The sequence below is a fragment of the Oncorhynchus keta genome, chromosome 16 (genome assembly GCF_023373465.1).
Source record: "Oncorhynchus keta strain PuntledgeMale-10-30-2019 chromosome 16, Oket_V2, whole genome shotgun sequence".
NCBI lineage: Eukaryota > Metazoa > Chordata > Actinopteri > Salmoniformes > Salmonidae > Oncorhynchus > Oncorhynchus keta.
In genome coordinates, this window is record NC_068436.1 from 4,149,466 (window position 1) to 4,167,110 (window position 17,645).

At 44.7% G+C, this 17,645-nt stretch overlaps 1 protein-coding gene across 1 annotated transcript; it reads right to left on the reverse strand.

Moving 5' to 3' along the window:
* Positions 1-2,430: 2,430 nt before the first annotated feature.
* On the reverse strand, positions 2,431-6,026 carry LOC118395673 (early growth response protein 4). The gene is made up of 2 exons (XM_035789541.2): positions 5,631-6,026; positions 2,431-5,375 (listed from the first exon to the last, which is right to left on the reverse strand). The coding sequence occupies exons 1-2, from the start codon at positions 5,785-5,787 to the stop codon at positions 4,069-4,071; spliced, it is 1,464 nt and encodes a 487-aa protein (XP_035645434.1). The 5' UTR covers positions 5,788-6,026; the 3' UTR covers positions 2,431-4,068.
* Positions 6,027-17,645: the final 11,619 nt, after the last annotated feature.

The following is a 17,645-nucleotide window of genomic DNA, read 5'->3' on the forward strand; positions in this document are numbered from 1 at the left end:
CTGTAGTTGTCGTTTGCTCTTCATGTCAACCCTATGCATTACGGATCTGACGGCTGGGGTCTGATTGACACAATGAGTTGTCATCGCCGTCGTGCAGGGCCTACCCCTGTGAAAACACAGGTCTCCGCGGGGGGTTCGCCAGCTTTCCCGACTGGACTACTTAATGGCCTTCATATAATTATTAACAACCACCGTGTGGCTCCAGCTCCATAAATGTCAAACTCCGAAAGTGGAGTTGATGCATTGCGGACTGGACTCTCATCTCCGTGAAATACATGGTTTGAAACAACATTACCCATGTGTCTGAGAGCAACTCGTGTTCAGGCTGTTTAGGAGGGGGTTGGTAATTACAGCTGAGATGGTTGAGGCTGCCGTCATGGGGTTCACCGGAGTCATGTTCTAGATCTGAATGCGGGAAAAGAATACCAGTTTAAGCTGCTCCGTGCGGGATTCCATCAGTGGCACAGTTCAACAGCTCTTCAGACTTCAAGTGTCTGGATAATGAATCACTGTAACTGCACAGCTATGCAATTCAGATTTCAACCACCCTCCACTGGACATGTTGGCTACTTAAACAATGTGCTATACCACTGAATACCCCCTGTCCCCCCTGTCCCCCCTGTCCACTGTGCTTTCAGAAGTGGTGAGGATGGATTGAAGAGAACTGTTGCCATCCATAAGGGATGATGGACAGGAGTTGGTGATATACATTGAGCTCCATGTGGTAAGGGTCACATGTTTCACGCTGCCTGGTATGGTGCGTTGTGTTGTCAGAGAGACCGGGAGAGAACGCAGGCTCTTACGCACTGGTGTGGGCAAGGGGCAATGTTCTGCCAGGCAGCCACGTCACAGGCACACAGGGTGTTCTAAATTGCCTGCCTGTTTGCATGCCTATACACTACCGACGACAGATTGCCCGGAGAGAGTCCAAGCGAGTTGTCTGCAGAAGGAAGTGTACTGAAGATCTCGATGGTCTCTCCTGTGTTATCCCGATATAACTCTCTCTGTCTCCTCTCTTGGTAATCACTACTCCCCTTCCGTGGAGGACACAACGGGCTGAGTTGCCTTGACCACAGTCAGGGAAGATCCTGCTCTACTCTGCTCTAATGTTGACAAACAGCCAGAACGACCAGGCATAGAATAGAATAGAATAAAATAACTTCATTTTTGGAGATGTTACTGTAGGCCTTTTCGCATGCAAGTGTTGGGAATTGAACTTTCAGGACACAACGGCTTAACACTATATGATGTGACTGTGGCACAGTATAAGTATTGTATTCAAAGATATTGGTTATTAAAAGCTCAAGTGTAGCACAATAATGGGCAATAATAACACCCGAAGAATGCTTGTTTCTGTTCAGGCAACCTTATCAAGTCTAATCTAACTCATAAGTGACCAATGAGATCCCTGATCGCAAGCTCAAGAGCACAATAGCCAGATAAGAGTGCAATCTGTCATTTGCATAGAAATAATATTAGAAATTGAAATATTTTCTTTCTTTCCTTTTTTTTATACCTCTGACACATTGATTCAAATGGGCTCATTTGCATTTAGTAGACATACTGTATACTGGTAAAGACCAGCACCACACACAAAGTCACAGTACCGTTGAATTAGCAGGGCGTGTTATTGGACATGTTATTTCCTTTGTGCATATTTCTTTTGATAAGTGACATGAAGGATACGAATGATGAGCGAGTCAGACCAACAACTGTCAGTGGGTAACATTCTCTCCGACACAGACAGCATGAAAAGGAGGAGGTCAAAGGGGAAGATTGCAATGCTACTGGGTCACAAGGAGACAAAGAGAGAGAAACAAACAATCATTGATCTCTTATCTATCAGCATTGTGGGAATGAATGACAGGTTAGACGGGGGAGAGGCTAAACATAGAGACATACAGTATCTCTATGGGGCCCTTTGAGATGAACAACATACAGCAGGCCATGGACCTCCATGGAAAGAGGAAGTATGGTTAAGGTGTCTTTCTGATGAAGGTCTGTTTTAAACCGAAACATCTGCACCCGAGGTTATACCAAATAAATACCAATTATAATGGTGTCCTCCCTCAGCTAATGTGAGTGTCTCATCTCCACATTTGGTAGCTATAAACCCATGATCTTTTTCATGTCAGAGGGACCAGAATCACAACACTGAGTAATAGGGTATTCACTTTAATGTGTTGGAGACCAAAGCCTCGTGAGTCAACATTACATAGAACTGTGATGTCTAATGTTAGGATTCCACTATCTGCTGGTTCTAGGTTGCCCGGTTAGAACGTGTATTTTTAGGAACAGCCGCAATAGTCATCCATATGACTGCTTTTGGTGGAAGATACTGTGTTACTTACATAAAGGAAGTTGTCAGCATAGGTGAGGAAGGACTGAGGAATTTCTATGCATGGACAAATGACTCTTGCAATGTTTCCAGAAAACCAAACATTTTATTCATAAACATTTGTCATAAAAATAACAACATCAATATTCAATTTATCGAAAGTATTTTCGTATAAACTGTGTATATATACAAAATTCATGATATACCCAAGCAGTTAATATAACTTAATGCGAGTTAAAACACTTTTTTTTTTACAGTACCCTGACTGATTGGTGACATTCTCGCCAAGCCATAACCATAGTTTTTTTTCTTTCTAAAGTGAATAGCTTCCTCATCAGCAATGCCTTGTCAAGTCTTAAATCATCTCATCTGAAAAGTACATAAACTCGCAGCAATGTGTGCTACCTGATTACTCAACAGCAATGTTTTAGTGTTGTGCTGCTAGTCAATTCTGGCTTGACAGTACAATACGGTACATCGTACTGTACCAGAGCCATGTATAATGACTTACTAGTTTAACACTATAGTCCTCATCACGAACTGATTAGCAGTGGAATCAAATGAGATTTCGAGTCGCTATTACACGAACAGTTAGGTCATCTTTTACTTGTCTTAGAAATATATTTATATCAAATGACAATCTCTACCTAAAACACTATTTTGCTACCAGCCCTCCAAAAGGTACACGTAAAACATTGTGAGTATGTTTTAAAAAAGAAAGAAAGCCTTTTCCACTTTAACAATTCAAGGTTAAACAGTGGTCTTTTGAAATATGTATATACACAGCTATAAAAATACAAAGTACAGTCATACAAATATATTTATTTTCCATTTATGGTATAACTTTCACGATGTAATAATTCAACCATTTTGTTCAAATACAACACAAAGACCAAATCAATAGAATACTGATAGCAAAGCAAAATCAATTCTCAAAACCTTGGCACAAATGGACTGCTTCGTGACTAAAGCCAAGAATAATGTGTTACATTCATGTCATAAAACGAAGTCTCCTGTACTTCCATTCGGCAAGTGGAGGACTAAGTTATTTGTTGGCTATATTCAATAATACCACATGAACATAAGCATGCATTTGAAGAAACAATCTCTGACTGGTTGCAGTGTTAGTGGAATAAAAAAAGCCTCGAAAGCATAAAATATAAGACTTTCTAGTGGATAGAGGATATCTCAAATTAGATATAAGCGCAATACCATGGACAGCAGCACTTTCGATGCAGTTCGTTTTCTTATTGGTATATTTCTTCGTCGAGGTTTGAAGTTGGAGCTGTCCAGACGAAAGGGTGCTGAACTGCTGCAGGCATTTGTTATGATGCCTTGGTGTTTGGTTTGGCATGACCAAATTGGTTGATTGTAACAGAGAAATACAACACGTGTCTGTTGAGCTGTCAACTCGGGAAGGTTTTACAATCAAGTTATGCATGTGTTGCATAGTCAGCAGCAGCAAATAAACCAGGGTCGAAAGAGCAGACCCTTTTCACAATTCACTTTCCGATATAGCATTATGCAAATCAAACTCGCAAAACATCCTTATTATAAGACTCCCTACAGAGACTTTCACAGTCAAACCAATTTCACTCGACCTATATGTCACATCGCAAACGTTGATACGTCGACCTGTAATCAGCAATGAACTGTCAAGCTTTTTATCTTCGACGGAAAGATTGTAATGTTGTGTGGACAGAGCTACTCGTATGCGTAGTGGTGTCTCTTCAAATTCCATCGGGAAGAGTAAATGGCCACGCGGTGATCACTTGTGGCTTCAGCTCCATCTTCTCTTTCTGTTTTAGGTGCACTCGACCGTGCCTTTTCCTCTCGTCGCTCCGGGCGAACCTTTTGCCGCATACGTCGCAGGAGAACGGCTTCTCTCCCGTGTGAGTCCGGGTGTGGGTGGTGAGGTGATCGCTACGGCTGAAACTGCGCAGACAGATGCGGCACTGAAAGGGTTTGTGTCCGGTGTGGATGCGGATGTGCCTGTTGAGTTCATCCGAGCGTGAGAAACGCCGGTCGCAGTTCTCCATGGGGCAGGTGAAGGGTTTCTCTTTGGCAGGCCCGGTGGAGGCCGCGGGGCTTTTTCTAACACGCGGTGCCTTTTGCGCGCGCGGCGTGTAACTTTGGACAAAGGAGTCTGGCAATAAGGAGGAGTAAAGAATTGAGTCTATAGTACTGGGTAAAGCTGGTGAGGTAAGCTGGCAAGACGAATCGCACTGGTTAGATAATGGCGGAAGTTCCATGTTGGGAAACATAGCTGGCTTGAGGAGGTTGTTGGTTGAGAGGTCCATGACTGGCACTGGGTAGTTGGAGTAAAGAGAACTGCAGAAACTCTGAGAGCAGGTGTCAGAATAGCACTGCTCCTGCTTGATTCCGCCTTCAACTTTGAACTCCATCGCTGAGTTTGGACACATTGGGGAAAATGAGTCCAAAAGGTCCTTTACATCCACTTGTTGGTCAGACGGGAAGTCAGTGGACATCGGGAACGTTTCTGATGATTGGAAGCCCGTTTCCAAATAGGAGTCCGATTTATTGAAAGTGCCCCATTCGTAACAGCTGCTCTCGAACTCATTCTTGACCACCACTGGAAAAGACGCAGCTTCTGACTGTGGCTCGGTGGTGCTGTTTCGGACTTGAGCTGGGGAGCCGAAGCTCACCTGGGGAGAGGCTGAATCTTGAGCTTGGCCGCCGGATTGACCGTCGGGGTAGCTGGGACATGTCTGCCCCGGCGAGTACAGGGGCGGGGTGGCGCTGCAGGTGGATTGCCTCTGGACGCCGGCGTCGCCAAAGCTGCTGCTGTCCATGGTGCTCAGTTGAACTTCGGAGATTGGTAACGTAGAAATACCGACAATTTCTGTGATCATGTTGAGCAATGTCTCTGTGCTGCACTGCCCCCCCTGAGTCGCCTCGACATAGAAGCTGCCTGAGTAGGCGAGGGAGGAGGAGTAGCTGCCTTTGGGCCCCTCGCAGGGATTAAAGGCGAAATCTGAGTTGGAGGCCTCGGTTTTCAGGGTTACAGGTGCTCCCTCTGAAAAAGAAAGAGGGAAAGTTTGCCATTACAAATTTTGATTTTAGACTGAAAAATGCACATAAATGAAAGTCGTTATGTAATCAATAAGCATACATGCGTAACATGCACCGCCGCAAATGGGACAAATGAAATCCATGCGATGTTTTTAATAAAATACAATGTGCAACCACAAACTATGTTATTCAAACTATCAATGCATGCATATTGATTTATCACATTATGCAATGCAGCAAGAGGCTACTGCGAATTTACCATGGGTAAACTGGGTAGGTGTTCCTCTCTCTGCGTCCGAAAACATCTCCTGGGTATCTTTCCGAGCGCTATTTTCCATCCCCAGGGAAGAACCGTTACAATTCTCAAACTGAGGGTAGAAGGAATCTTTAGAGTTCATATCCATGTTATTCAGCATGATTGCGAGATTGATTTCAAGTCTGTCAATCCAGGTAAGTGTAGGTAGATTTTTTTTTTAACTAAACGAAACAAATACAAATGATGTGTCCTTTCCCCTCTGATGCACGGGGCCGTCAATTATCCCCGAAATGTGCTGGTGGTCGTTTGAGGAAAAAGGTGTCAATAAATATTTCGAAATTTCCTTTTTGTCCAGATGACTGCGTGTTGTATCGCTTTGTAGCTTTTCGGCTATCTGTTGCTGTGGGTAGGTTTCACACCAGTGGCTTCCCTCTCCTTATATACACTCCGGCGGGTCGATAGACCCCTCCCCCCATTCATCGGCTCCAGTGAGAGGATTCCCCGCTGCGTGTAAACTTCATGCCCATACATGGACAGAGGATGTGACGGGCTTCCCCAAAAAAAGGAGAGTTACGATTCTGACGTTGCAACAAGTCTCTTGGATCTGCGAGAGAGACTGCCATTGATTTGCCATCGGGTATGTTAATGTTATGTATGAGAATAAACGCTTGATTGATCAAATCATGATAACAATATATCATGGCAGTGGCATTGGGAAGTGTTCTTGCATTTAACTCGGTCGACTAGAAAACATGGTAGCTTTTAGACAGTCATTCGATGCCGTGTGGAGATGTACAATGTCTTCTGCCACCAATCAACACACCAACACACTTAATAACTTTCTCATTAAGCAAACAAATTAAGATTGGGAAGGCTTTAGACCATATGACGTTACGTTTAGGCTACTGAGCGTCAATTTCACTTCACTGTAGGATTAATAGAAGAGATACTATACAAATCAAGTTAACTGTGATGTAGCCAAGGAAGAAGAGACCCCCCCCCCCTCCACCCCCTTCTATTGTGGCAGCTGAAGTTACTGCACCCATCAATATTTAACTGGTTCTGAAAGTTTGACCATGGGCTTGTATAACATAAAAAGGTAACAGTTGTAGGCACCCTGTTTCCTTTGTAGTGCACTGCTTTTGACACAGGGCCCATGGGGAATAGGGTGCCCTTTGGGATGCAACCTGTAGGTTATCTAGGTGATGCACTTGCTCACATCAAAAGATGACACACCTTAAACTCAAAAGAGAGGCACTGGGTCACCTTATAACAGAGGTTATAGACCTAATCCTTGGAACATTTGAGATTTTTGTTGTACACTACATGACCAAAGGTATCTGGACACCTGCTCGTCAGCCAAAATCATGGGCATTAATATGGAGTTGGTCCCCCCTTTGCTGCTATAATAACCTCCACTCTTCTGGGAAGGCTATCCACTAGATGTTGGAACATTGCTGCAAGAGCATTAGTGAGGTCGGCACTGATGTTGGGCAATTAGGCCTAGCTCGCAATCAGCGTTACAATTCATCCCAAAGGTACTTGATAGGGTTGAGGTCAGGGCTTTGTGTAGGGTTGAGGTCAGGGCTATGTGCAGGCCAGTCAAGTTCTTCCACACCGAAACAATTTCTTTATAGACCTCACTTTTTGCACGGGGGCATTGTCATGCTGAAACAGGAAAGGGCCTTCACCAAACTGTTGCCACAAAATTGGAAGCACAGAATCATCTAGAGTGTCAGTGTATGCTGTAGCGTTAGGAATTCCCTTCACTCGATTTAAGGGGCCTAGCCCGAACCATGAAAAACAGCCCCAAGGCCATTATTTATTCTCCACCAAACTTTACAGTTGACACTATGCATTGGGTCAGGTAGCGTTCTCCTGGCAACCGCCAAACCCAGATTAGTATGTTGGACTGCTAGATGATGAAGCGTGATTCGCCACTCTAGAGAACGTGTTTCCACTGCTCCAGAGTCCAATGGTGGCGAGCTTTACACCACTCCAGCCGACGCTTGTCAATGAGCATGGTGATCTTAGGCTTGTGTGCAGCTGCTCAGCCATGGAAACCCATTTCATGAAGCTGCCGGCTAACAGTTCTTGGGCTGACATTGCTTCAGAGGCAGTTTGGAACTTGGTAGTGAGTGGTGCAACAGACGATTTTTACGAGCTATGCGCTTCAGCACTCGGTGATCCCATTCTGTGAGCTTGTGTGGGCTACCACTTGACGGGCAAGCCATTGTTGGTCCTAGATGTTTCCACTTCACAATAACAGCACTGACAGTTGACCGGGGCAGCTCTAGCAGGGCAGAAATTTGATGAACTGACTTGTTGGAAAGGTGGAATCCTATGATGGTGCCACGTTGAAAGTCACTGAACTCTTCAGTAAGGCCATTCTACTGACAATGTTTGTCTATGGCGATTGCATGGCTGTGTGCTCAATTCTGTCATCAACGGGTGTGGCTGAAATAGCCGAATCCACTCATTTGAAGGGATGTCCACATACTTTTGTATCACATACTTTGTATATATAGTGTAGCTGCTGCTACTTCAAACTCGATCAGTTCTAATGTCGTGGCCCCACTGAGCACATGTGGGCGACAGAAAGGTAGGCCTGGATGCTGTTTTCTTTTATAAATGCGACTCAGGAAAAGTCCTTGCTGGTAATTGCTTCCTACACGCTGCTGCTGCTCAGCACTGAACTGTTTTCACTCATTCACTTCCATCGTTGTCTAATAGCAAACGTGACCGCTGTGGTGGTGTTGTCACCGTGCTGAGAGCCTAAACTACAAAACACTAGGCTATCTAAAGGGTTGGCCTTTCAGGTATGCGGGGGAAATCGATAATACCCCGAAGTGTTCAGTGGTTGAACCAACCTGTCCTCACAGACGTTGACATTTCAAACAATAAAAAAGGCGTTTTATTTTCGCTATCTGATGCTGGGTCCATAGAGGCGATGTAGCACATGTCCCTATGGGGAAAGTTGTTTAAATCGAGGGGACAAACTGTTATGTGCATGAGTTTTCTTTCTATGATATCAAAAAGTCGATAAACACTGAGTGTACAAAACATTAAGAACACCTTCCTAGGTGTGTTGTACACTCAGTGTACACTTTCATACCGGCAGCGCAAATCAGCCGTTGCGCTGTCCACGGTCCTGAAAGCACCCTTGTATCGCCACATTCCATCGCCCTTACATGGGTGATTTCAGGAACACGCCAGTGCAGATTTGAGCACTGTCACCATATAAACGCTATGGAAGCTCATTGGATCATATTCCCTGCTTAATTCATTTCACATGTAATCTATATTATTGCACAAGTGTATTGAAACGATAGTCTAGGCTACATATTGCAATACGATGACAAGTGGTAATGGTATTGCCTACCTAAACTCGCTAAAGCCAAATACATGGTGGTGGTGGGGGGGGGTCTCTTTGTAAAACTTATAGGTAGGCAATTTCAAATAAAACACACATGGTTTGCCATCTCAGTTGTGTTCTCTCCTAGCTCGCAAATGACACCGATTTGAAGAGTAAGAATGGATCTTCAAAATCGTTGCCGTCACTGCATATGGAGAGAGGAGCACTCCCCGTCCACTTTCTAAGTTATGATAATAGCCTAATGCGCTACTGCTCGCGCCAGCCAGCGAGGCTTTGACATTCTCTGGAACAAATCGTTTTCACCTCAGTGACGTGCCTCTAGCTGCTCTAATTCTAGGGCCTCGAAATGTTACGTCTCTCGGAGATGTCTTCAAGTAAACCCATTGAAGTCTATTAAAACAGATCTGATCACACAGAGGTATCCGTCCCGAATAGCACCATATAGTGCACTACTTTTGACCAGGTCTTGGGTCGAAGCTAGTGCACTATATAGGGAATAGTGTGCCATTTAGAGCCACAGGGTTTAGAACGCTGTTAAGATAACTGCAGAGTGCACGCTAACCTCTCTGCTCCCTGGCGAAATACCACAGGGCCAAGAAGCCTAATGGATTTGCGTAATGTCAGCACTTACCGAGATTATTGCACAGAGCCCAATTTAGTGCATGTAAAAGTTTAATCAGACACAGGTGTTATTGTATGCTGTGTAAAATAAGTCGGATTTCTATTATGGAATTTGGTAGGCTAGTTTTAGGATTGGATGCTCGTTCTAGATCATAGCATGGCGTTGACATCAAAGAATAATGTTCAACGAGTTGGCTAGTGCTAAAACACAAAACATGGCTGGAATGAAAGGATATCTTCCCAGGTTCAGGAGGCACACTTTGAATAATGTCCGTCCCAAATGGCACCCTATTTCCCATATAGTGCACTACCTTTGACCATGGCATGTAGGGAAAAGGGTGCTATTTGGGACGCATAATATAAGTACAACACAATCATTGCTACACCACTATTAATAAAGTTACAGATGATGAAACACACTTCCTTTACCAGGACAATAATGACCTACATATTGAATATGGACCTTTGAAAACTGTCCTAACCTGGTCAACTCCTATGGTCATTGTCAAGTTGGCGAGACAGCACATACAGATCTGGGACCAGGCTATCTTTTTATTGAACTGGGTGTGATTTTTAAAAATTGTTTTAAACTGGGCTGTTAACCAAATGGCACCTATTTCCTTTACAGTAAAACATTTTTTAAACAGAAACCCTATGTAGGGAATACGGTGCCAGTTGAGACATATCATGGATGACCTACAGTAAACATGGGGCCTATCCCATTGCTGAAAGAGCACACAAAGCAGGATGCTTGAGGGAAACTGCAGAGCATGCTGAAAGGCCTAGAAGACCTATATAAGGATATAGGGATAAGGGTTAAGCATGCGCTCTCTCTTTAGCCAATTGAAGGTGCCAATTAACCCTCATCAAAGCATAACATCTGTGGTCATTAGAAGCTCCCCATTGGACATATACAGTTCCTGGTAGAGAATAGAGAGAATCCTTTATATACAATTCCTTATAGAGGGAAGACTGTATACAGAGCATAGAGAATCCTCCCCACTATCATACTCTATAATGCAGGACTGTGTCCTAAAATGGCACCCTATTCCGTATTTAGTCCCCATAGGGCTTTGGTCAAAAGTAGCACACTATGGGGAACAACAACCATAATCATTTATATCCAGTATCTAGGCTTGAGCTCAAGAGCTGTTTATTCACCGATACATTTGAATTTAATTACCTAGATACAACAGGTTTTTGGAGGCAATACCACAAAAAGAGAAGGAGAAATCCTATACCCCCCCCCACCCCCACCCAGTCCATTTCTGACAAGAAAGTCCCCCACATTAAAATATGAAATACCCCCTTAGGCAACAGATGAGAGAACATCTCAGTCTAAACCTGGATGGATGTAGAATAGGGCTTCTGAAGAGAAGCGAATAAAATGGATTGGGAGTGGTAACACCAAGAAACCTCTGCCGGAAACACGACTCGCTATAAATACAAGATGCTCGCCTCGGCTGCCAAGTATTTTTTTTATTTTTTTATCCCTTCCTTCTCTCTATCTCTCTCTCGTTGGGCCACGCATAGTTACATATACCATCATTCAAACACCGGGTAATGGAGAGAGCAGAGAGAAAGAGGGCGAGAGAGAGAAAGAGAGAGAGGAGCGGAAGCGTGGTTTATCTTTTGAAGGAGCAGCTCTTTCTCTCTGTCTCTGTGGGAGTGATGGGTTAGGGAAGCCCGGGTAACTAGGCCCCTGTCTGTTGGTCGGTGTGGCAGGTTCCCCCTGTGTTCTTAAAATACACCCGTCCGCTCGCCCACCTCTGTCCCCGGCCGCCCCTTCCCTCTCTTCTCTCCTCTCTTTTCCTCTCCTCTCCAGCAGCGTTGGGATTAGAGCCTGCACTTCTTTCTCCAATCGGGACTGCAGATGGTGGCAGTGGGCTCCAGCTCCAGCGGTTCACCCAGCCCTCCCCCTCGCCAAAACACCCCCACACATCTCACACTCATCTGGGCCCCTACCCAACCCTGCCCTCCTCTCACCACAGGATCCCCGCTCGAGTAGCACTCTGACAGGCCAACTTGCTGGTCCCACTGGCCCTGTGCCAGCTACCTGCCGTTACCTAACTACTCAGAGGCTTGGAAGTTAAAGTGGCGTAATGGAACGCAGAGTGAAATTATAACAGTGAAATGATACCCTTTGTGGTCGATGTTGAGGGTAAGGGCAATATTTAGCTTGGTTGGAAGTTACTCAGGGTGAAATAGAACCTGAAGTGCTAGGCTGTCATTGTGTTGTGAGTGACAGATGGCCTTGAACAGTGAAAATCACATGTACAGTAGGGTGATGATTATACAGTTAAAACAAAGCTGAGGAAAGCTGTATGATTTTCTCTGCAAGGTGCAACAACTACCTCCAAGGGCACAAAATGCCCTACCCAAATGTCCATGCAAAATCTAGACCCCACTTAAAAACCATCTGTACTATTCAAAATCAATAGGGGCCAACATTCTGACTGCCTTCGACTGCCATTTGTGAGATATTCTACAAGCATATATTGACTGCTGAGTTTGAAGCAGGCTTGCTTATTTGATACATAGACAATATGCAACAGGGAGAATGGATTATGATGACAGTCCACGCTCGAAATAAAGGATATCTGATAGGCCATACAGTGATTCAATCACCTTTTTGATGCACAATCACAAGAGAGAGAGAGATAGATATAGATAGTGAGAGGGAACAGTGAATACAAACAAATAACTTGCAGCTGTTCTGAGGCAACAAGACTGAGAGAATGCAAAGGCTCGGTCGGGCTAACAAAAGTAACTATGGTTACGGCCGCTCGGCATGGCACTAGCTTTCCACAGCTTCACTCCAGATATAAAACTGTTGGGCTAAGAGCGAAGAGCAGGTAAAGACAAAAGATCCTGGGTGAGCACTATTTATAGCGGCCAGGCTTTACATAACCAGCACAGAGGGCAGTGTGGGTACTGTAGAGATACTGGATGGAGCGGCTGCTGCTGGGTGCTTCTGGTTGCTGGAATGCACTGTAGGCTTCTGAAGGGGGCAGAGGGGTAGAGGTGCTGGGCATGAGGGCGGGGAGAGGGTCACGGAGAGATGCGAGAACCAGTCCTGGGGTGAGAGAAGGAAGGGAGGGAGGGAGGAAGGGAGTGAGTGTGGTGGCATATCAGGGGAGCTCTATTATGAAAGATAAGAAAGTGTGGAGGGCATTTGTTGTCGGTGGTGGTGGGACAATAGGCCTAACTAGTGAGGGGAGGGAAGACAGGAAACTGCGCAGGAAGAGGATGTTGTTTTGTTTTGCTAACGGACGGACGGACACACACCACACACTCAACGCTCCGCTCTTGCGTCTATCGACATCCCATGCTCCCCTGGGAGAGGCAGTGATGTCAGAGGCGAGGCGCCACCAGAGTGTACGCCCGCCGCATGGCGTCAACATCAGCATTTTAATAATTGTGAGACGCGCTAATGAGTGTTTGGGAGCTGGGAGTGAGGGAAAAACATTAGCCGAGCTCAGAGGGGCCAGTTTAGCCACGGGGTGTGTTGTGGAATCCACACACAGTCACACGCACAAACAAACCTAAACGTCATAGCGTGAGCTCATAGACAGAGCCAGAGGCTGCCGGCATTCTCACCTAATTTGAAAACCTGTGTCAGCGGAGAGTCAGGTGATCCCCCCCCCCACATTATCATATCACCCCAGGACAAAGCCGCTGACAAGTCTCCCCTGTATCTATGAGAACACGCTCCATTGACTCTAATGTACGTGCCAGCATGAAACAATGATCTAGGATCTACGCACAGCCAGTGAATTGCCTAGAGATACTCTTCATTACCACCATCACATGTTACACAAATTGATCCATTAGCATAATTACCCATTTATAGGGCTAATGTACTGCACTTCTCAATTGTAAGTGTAAAGCGATAGTCGAACTGTATTCAAAAAGAGCTTTTCTCCAACTCCAGAAAAGCTTGATTCGTTGGAAGTGTTGCTATATGCGGCCGGCAGATTTTGTATGGTGCCTGACGTCGGTCAGACTCACCATATGCCTAACCAAATCAAATCAACATTTATTTACAGTGTATTTTACAAACAAATGTGGGCTTGACAATCTGGACCCGCTATTTCTGAAACTATCTGCCGCCATTGTCGCAACCCCTATTACCAGCCTGTTCAACCTCTCTTTCATATCGTCTGAGATCCCCAAGGATTGGAAAGCTGCCGCAGTCATCCCCCTCTTCAAAGGGGGAGACACCCTGGACCCAAACTGCTATAGACCTATATCCATCCTGCCCTGCCTATCTAAGGTCTTCGAAAGCCAAGTCAACAAACAGGTCACTGACCATCTCGAATCCCACCGTACCTTCTCCGCTGTGCAATCTGGTTTCCGAGCCGGTCACGTGTGCACCTCAGCCACACTCAGGTACTAAACGATATCATAACCGCCATCGATAAAAGACAGTACTGTGCAGCCGTCTTCATCGACCTCGCCAAGGCTTTCGACTCTGTCAATCACCAAATTCTTATCGGCAGACTCAACAGCCTCGGTTTTTCGGATGACTGCCTTGCCTGGTTCACCAATTACTTTGCAGACAGAGTTCAGTGTGTCAAATCAGAGGGCATGCTGTCCGGTCCTCTGGCAGTCTCTATGGGGTGCCACAGGGTTCAATTCTCGGGCCGACTCTTTTCTCTGTATATATCAATGATGTTGCTCTTGCTGCGGGCGATTCCCTGATCCACCTCTACGCAGACGACACCATTCTATATACTTTCGGCCCGTCATTGGACACTGTGCTATCAAACCTCCAAACGAGCTTCAATGCCATACAGCACTCCTTCCGTGGCCTCCAACTGCTCTTAAACGCGAGTAAAACCAAATGCATGCTTTTCAACCGATCGCTGCCTGCACCCGCATGCCCGACTAGCATCACCACCCTGGATGGTTCCAACCTTGAATATGTGGACATCTATAACTACCTAGGTGTCTGGCTAGACTGCAAACTCTCCTTCCAGACTCACATCAAACATCTCCAATCAAAAATCAAATCCAGAGTCGGCTTTCTATTCCGCAACAAAGCCTCCTTCACTCACGCTGCCAAGCTTACCCTAGTAAAACTGACTATCCTACCGATCCTCGACTTCGGCGATGTCATCTACAAAATGGCTTCCAACACTCTACTCAGCAAACTGGATGCAGTCTATCACAGTGCCATCCGTTTTGTCACTAAAGCACCTTATACCACCCACCACTGCGACTTGTATGCTCTAGTCGGCTGGCCCTCGCTACATATTCGTCGCCAGACCCACTGGCTCCAGGTCATCTACAAGTCCATGCTAGGTAAAGCTCCGCCTTATCTCAGTTCACTGGTCACGATGGCAACACCCATCCGTAGCACGCGCTCCAGCAGGTGTATCTCACTGATCATCCCTAAAGCCAACACCTCATTTGGCCGCCTTTCGTTCCAGTACTCTGCTGCCTGTGACTGGAACGAATTGCAAAAATCGCTGAAGTTGGAGACTTTTATCTCCCTCACCAACTTCAAACATCAGCTATCCGAGCAGCTAACCGATCGCTGCAGCTGTACATAGTCTATAGGTAAATAGCTCACCCTTTTTCACCTACCTCATTCCCATAATGTTTTTATTTATTTACTTTTCTGCTCTTTTGCACACCAATATCTCTACCTGTACATGCCCATCTGATCATTTATCACTCCAGTGTTAATCTGCAAAATTGTATTATTCGCCTACCTCCTCATGCCTTTTGCACACATTGTATATAGACTGCCCATTTTTTTCTACTGTGTTATTGACTTGCTAATTGTTTACTCCATGTGTAACTCTGTGTTGTCTGTTCACACTGCTATGCTTTATCTTGGCCAGGTCGCAGTTGCAAATGAGAACTTGTTCTCAACTAGCCTACCTGGTTAAATAAAGGTGAAATAAAAAAATAATAATAATAAAAAAATACTCCTTACACACAAAACAAAGAAAGAGGGAGAAAAAAATGACAAAGGGCAAAAGGTGAGGAAAAACAGTCAAATCTGACCATAACTTTCACCCTAACCTCAGCCCCATTAACCTAACTCTAACCCCAAACATTTCCTTAACATCCCGACGTACAATTCTGCCGGCAGTACAATGTTCAATTCCGAATGGACCCCTTGTCCTGGACACTCCTGTAGATCTGAAAGGATTGGATAAGCAAAACTCCACCCAACCTATCAGAGAGTAAGGTAAAGTAATTTACCATACTGCTTACCTTCATGCAATCCTTCCATGTCTACAGGAAGTCCTAAGGGGTAGGAGGCAGGGGATTAAGGGTCCATTTGGAATGAAGAAACACACTTGGTTATTAATCAGCTCCCTCTAGCATAACTTTCTAGTCATTGCATTCTAGATAGCTGTGCTGAAAGAGGGGTTCTCCATTTCGATCTCCAACCAGCATTACTTGAATGATGCTCTCCATATGTCATTTGCTTTTTTTAAAGGCAAACAATGCAATAATTGAAATGTGACACTTTGCCCTACACATTGCTTCCTTCTAACAGGGTATTGGGCAGTCACAAATTCTCCAGAGGAAGCTCACATATTGTTGGCTGTAAATCCATACAGAGAAAATGCACCAATGAATAGACCGACACCGTGGGCCTGACTCATCTGTTTATTATACAGCCACATTAGTGAGCTCCGATGCCATTTGGCTATTATCCCATTTCACTGTGAAAAAAGGGGTCTTCGGAACAGGGGAAATGCTCGGTGAATGCTTTAGTCACACTGATGGGCCGCTCTCTTCAAAGGAATTAACACATTTTTTTCTGACTGACTGCCATTGCTTGGAGGGGATGTGGAAATGTGGAATACATTTCCTCAGTGTGAGAGTGAGAGTGAGAGAGAGGTGTGCGCTTGTGGTTCTACCATATTACTCAGGCCCAAGGCCCATGATGACCAGCATTATCAGGTCAAGGGGTCAAATTCTAAAGCAACAATATATTACCCATGCACATTTGACCCAGCAGCACTGTGCTAAACCGGTCACGTGGAAACTGCAATGGTTTCCCCAAAATGTGATTTAAAAAAATATATATCATATTTAAGAGTAGAGATTATTGTATGGAACAATATACATATGTTTTTTAGAAAGAAAATGTGAAAGATACAATGTTATTGAGTATTGAAATGTTATTGAGTAAATGTACTTATGTACTTATTTGATAAGAGATAAATGCAATGAATTTAAGGTTATTTGTTGATGTAAAAATCTAAATTGACCGATTTTAAGGTTGTGTCACTTGGGGTGGGGTTGGAACAAATTCTTGTGGAAAAAAAATGTGGTCCACTGAAATTCTGGCGGAAAAATGAGGGTCTCCGCTGAAAAGGTCTGAATACCACTGTGCTAAACCCCCTGCACTGTCGGCCTCTGATGTGGATCCTCTGACACATCTCCTCCCTACTGAACAACAGAGTGAACTATCACTTCCACACTCCACTCAATTGTTGGTTGTTAACATTCCCAAAATTCCCATTTTTTTTTACATTATAAATTTGGTTTGGGATGTTTCCTGGGAATCAGTAGGCTGGAAAACCTGGGAATTTGGGGAAAGTTACAGGACTTTTGCAACCCTATTCTACATTGGGGCTAACGACGATGAACAATAAATGTCTCTATGTATATCAATAAAAAGGATAAATCACCATTAGCAGAACGTGAAATAAGGACTAAAAAGGAAACAGTTCCAGTAGCCTACTTCCCAAAAGTGAGGGAAATGACAAGAACACAGAAAAGATGTCTGCTTTATGTTGGTGATGACAGTTTTAAGATAAATACTGAATGTTTCGTTGCTCTCTTTTTCAACTTTTGCAATCATTCTCTAACTGCACTTTGGAGCCAAACTAGCTACAGCCAGAGCCTCTTCCTCCTGAGCATAGGCCTATTTATAGAACTGCAAACCTGACAGCGCCGAGACCAACCTTGAACTACACATCTAATCAAAGGCTGTGATAACATGAAAGCCAGAAAGGATTCTGTCCCAGGGTCACGTGGAAGCTGGA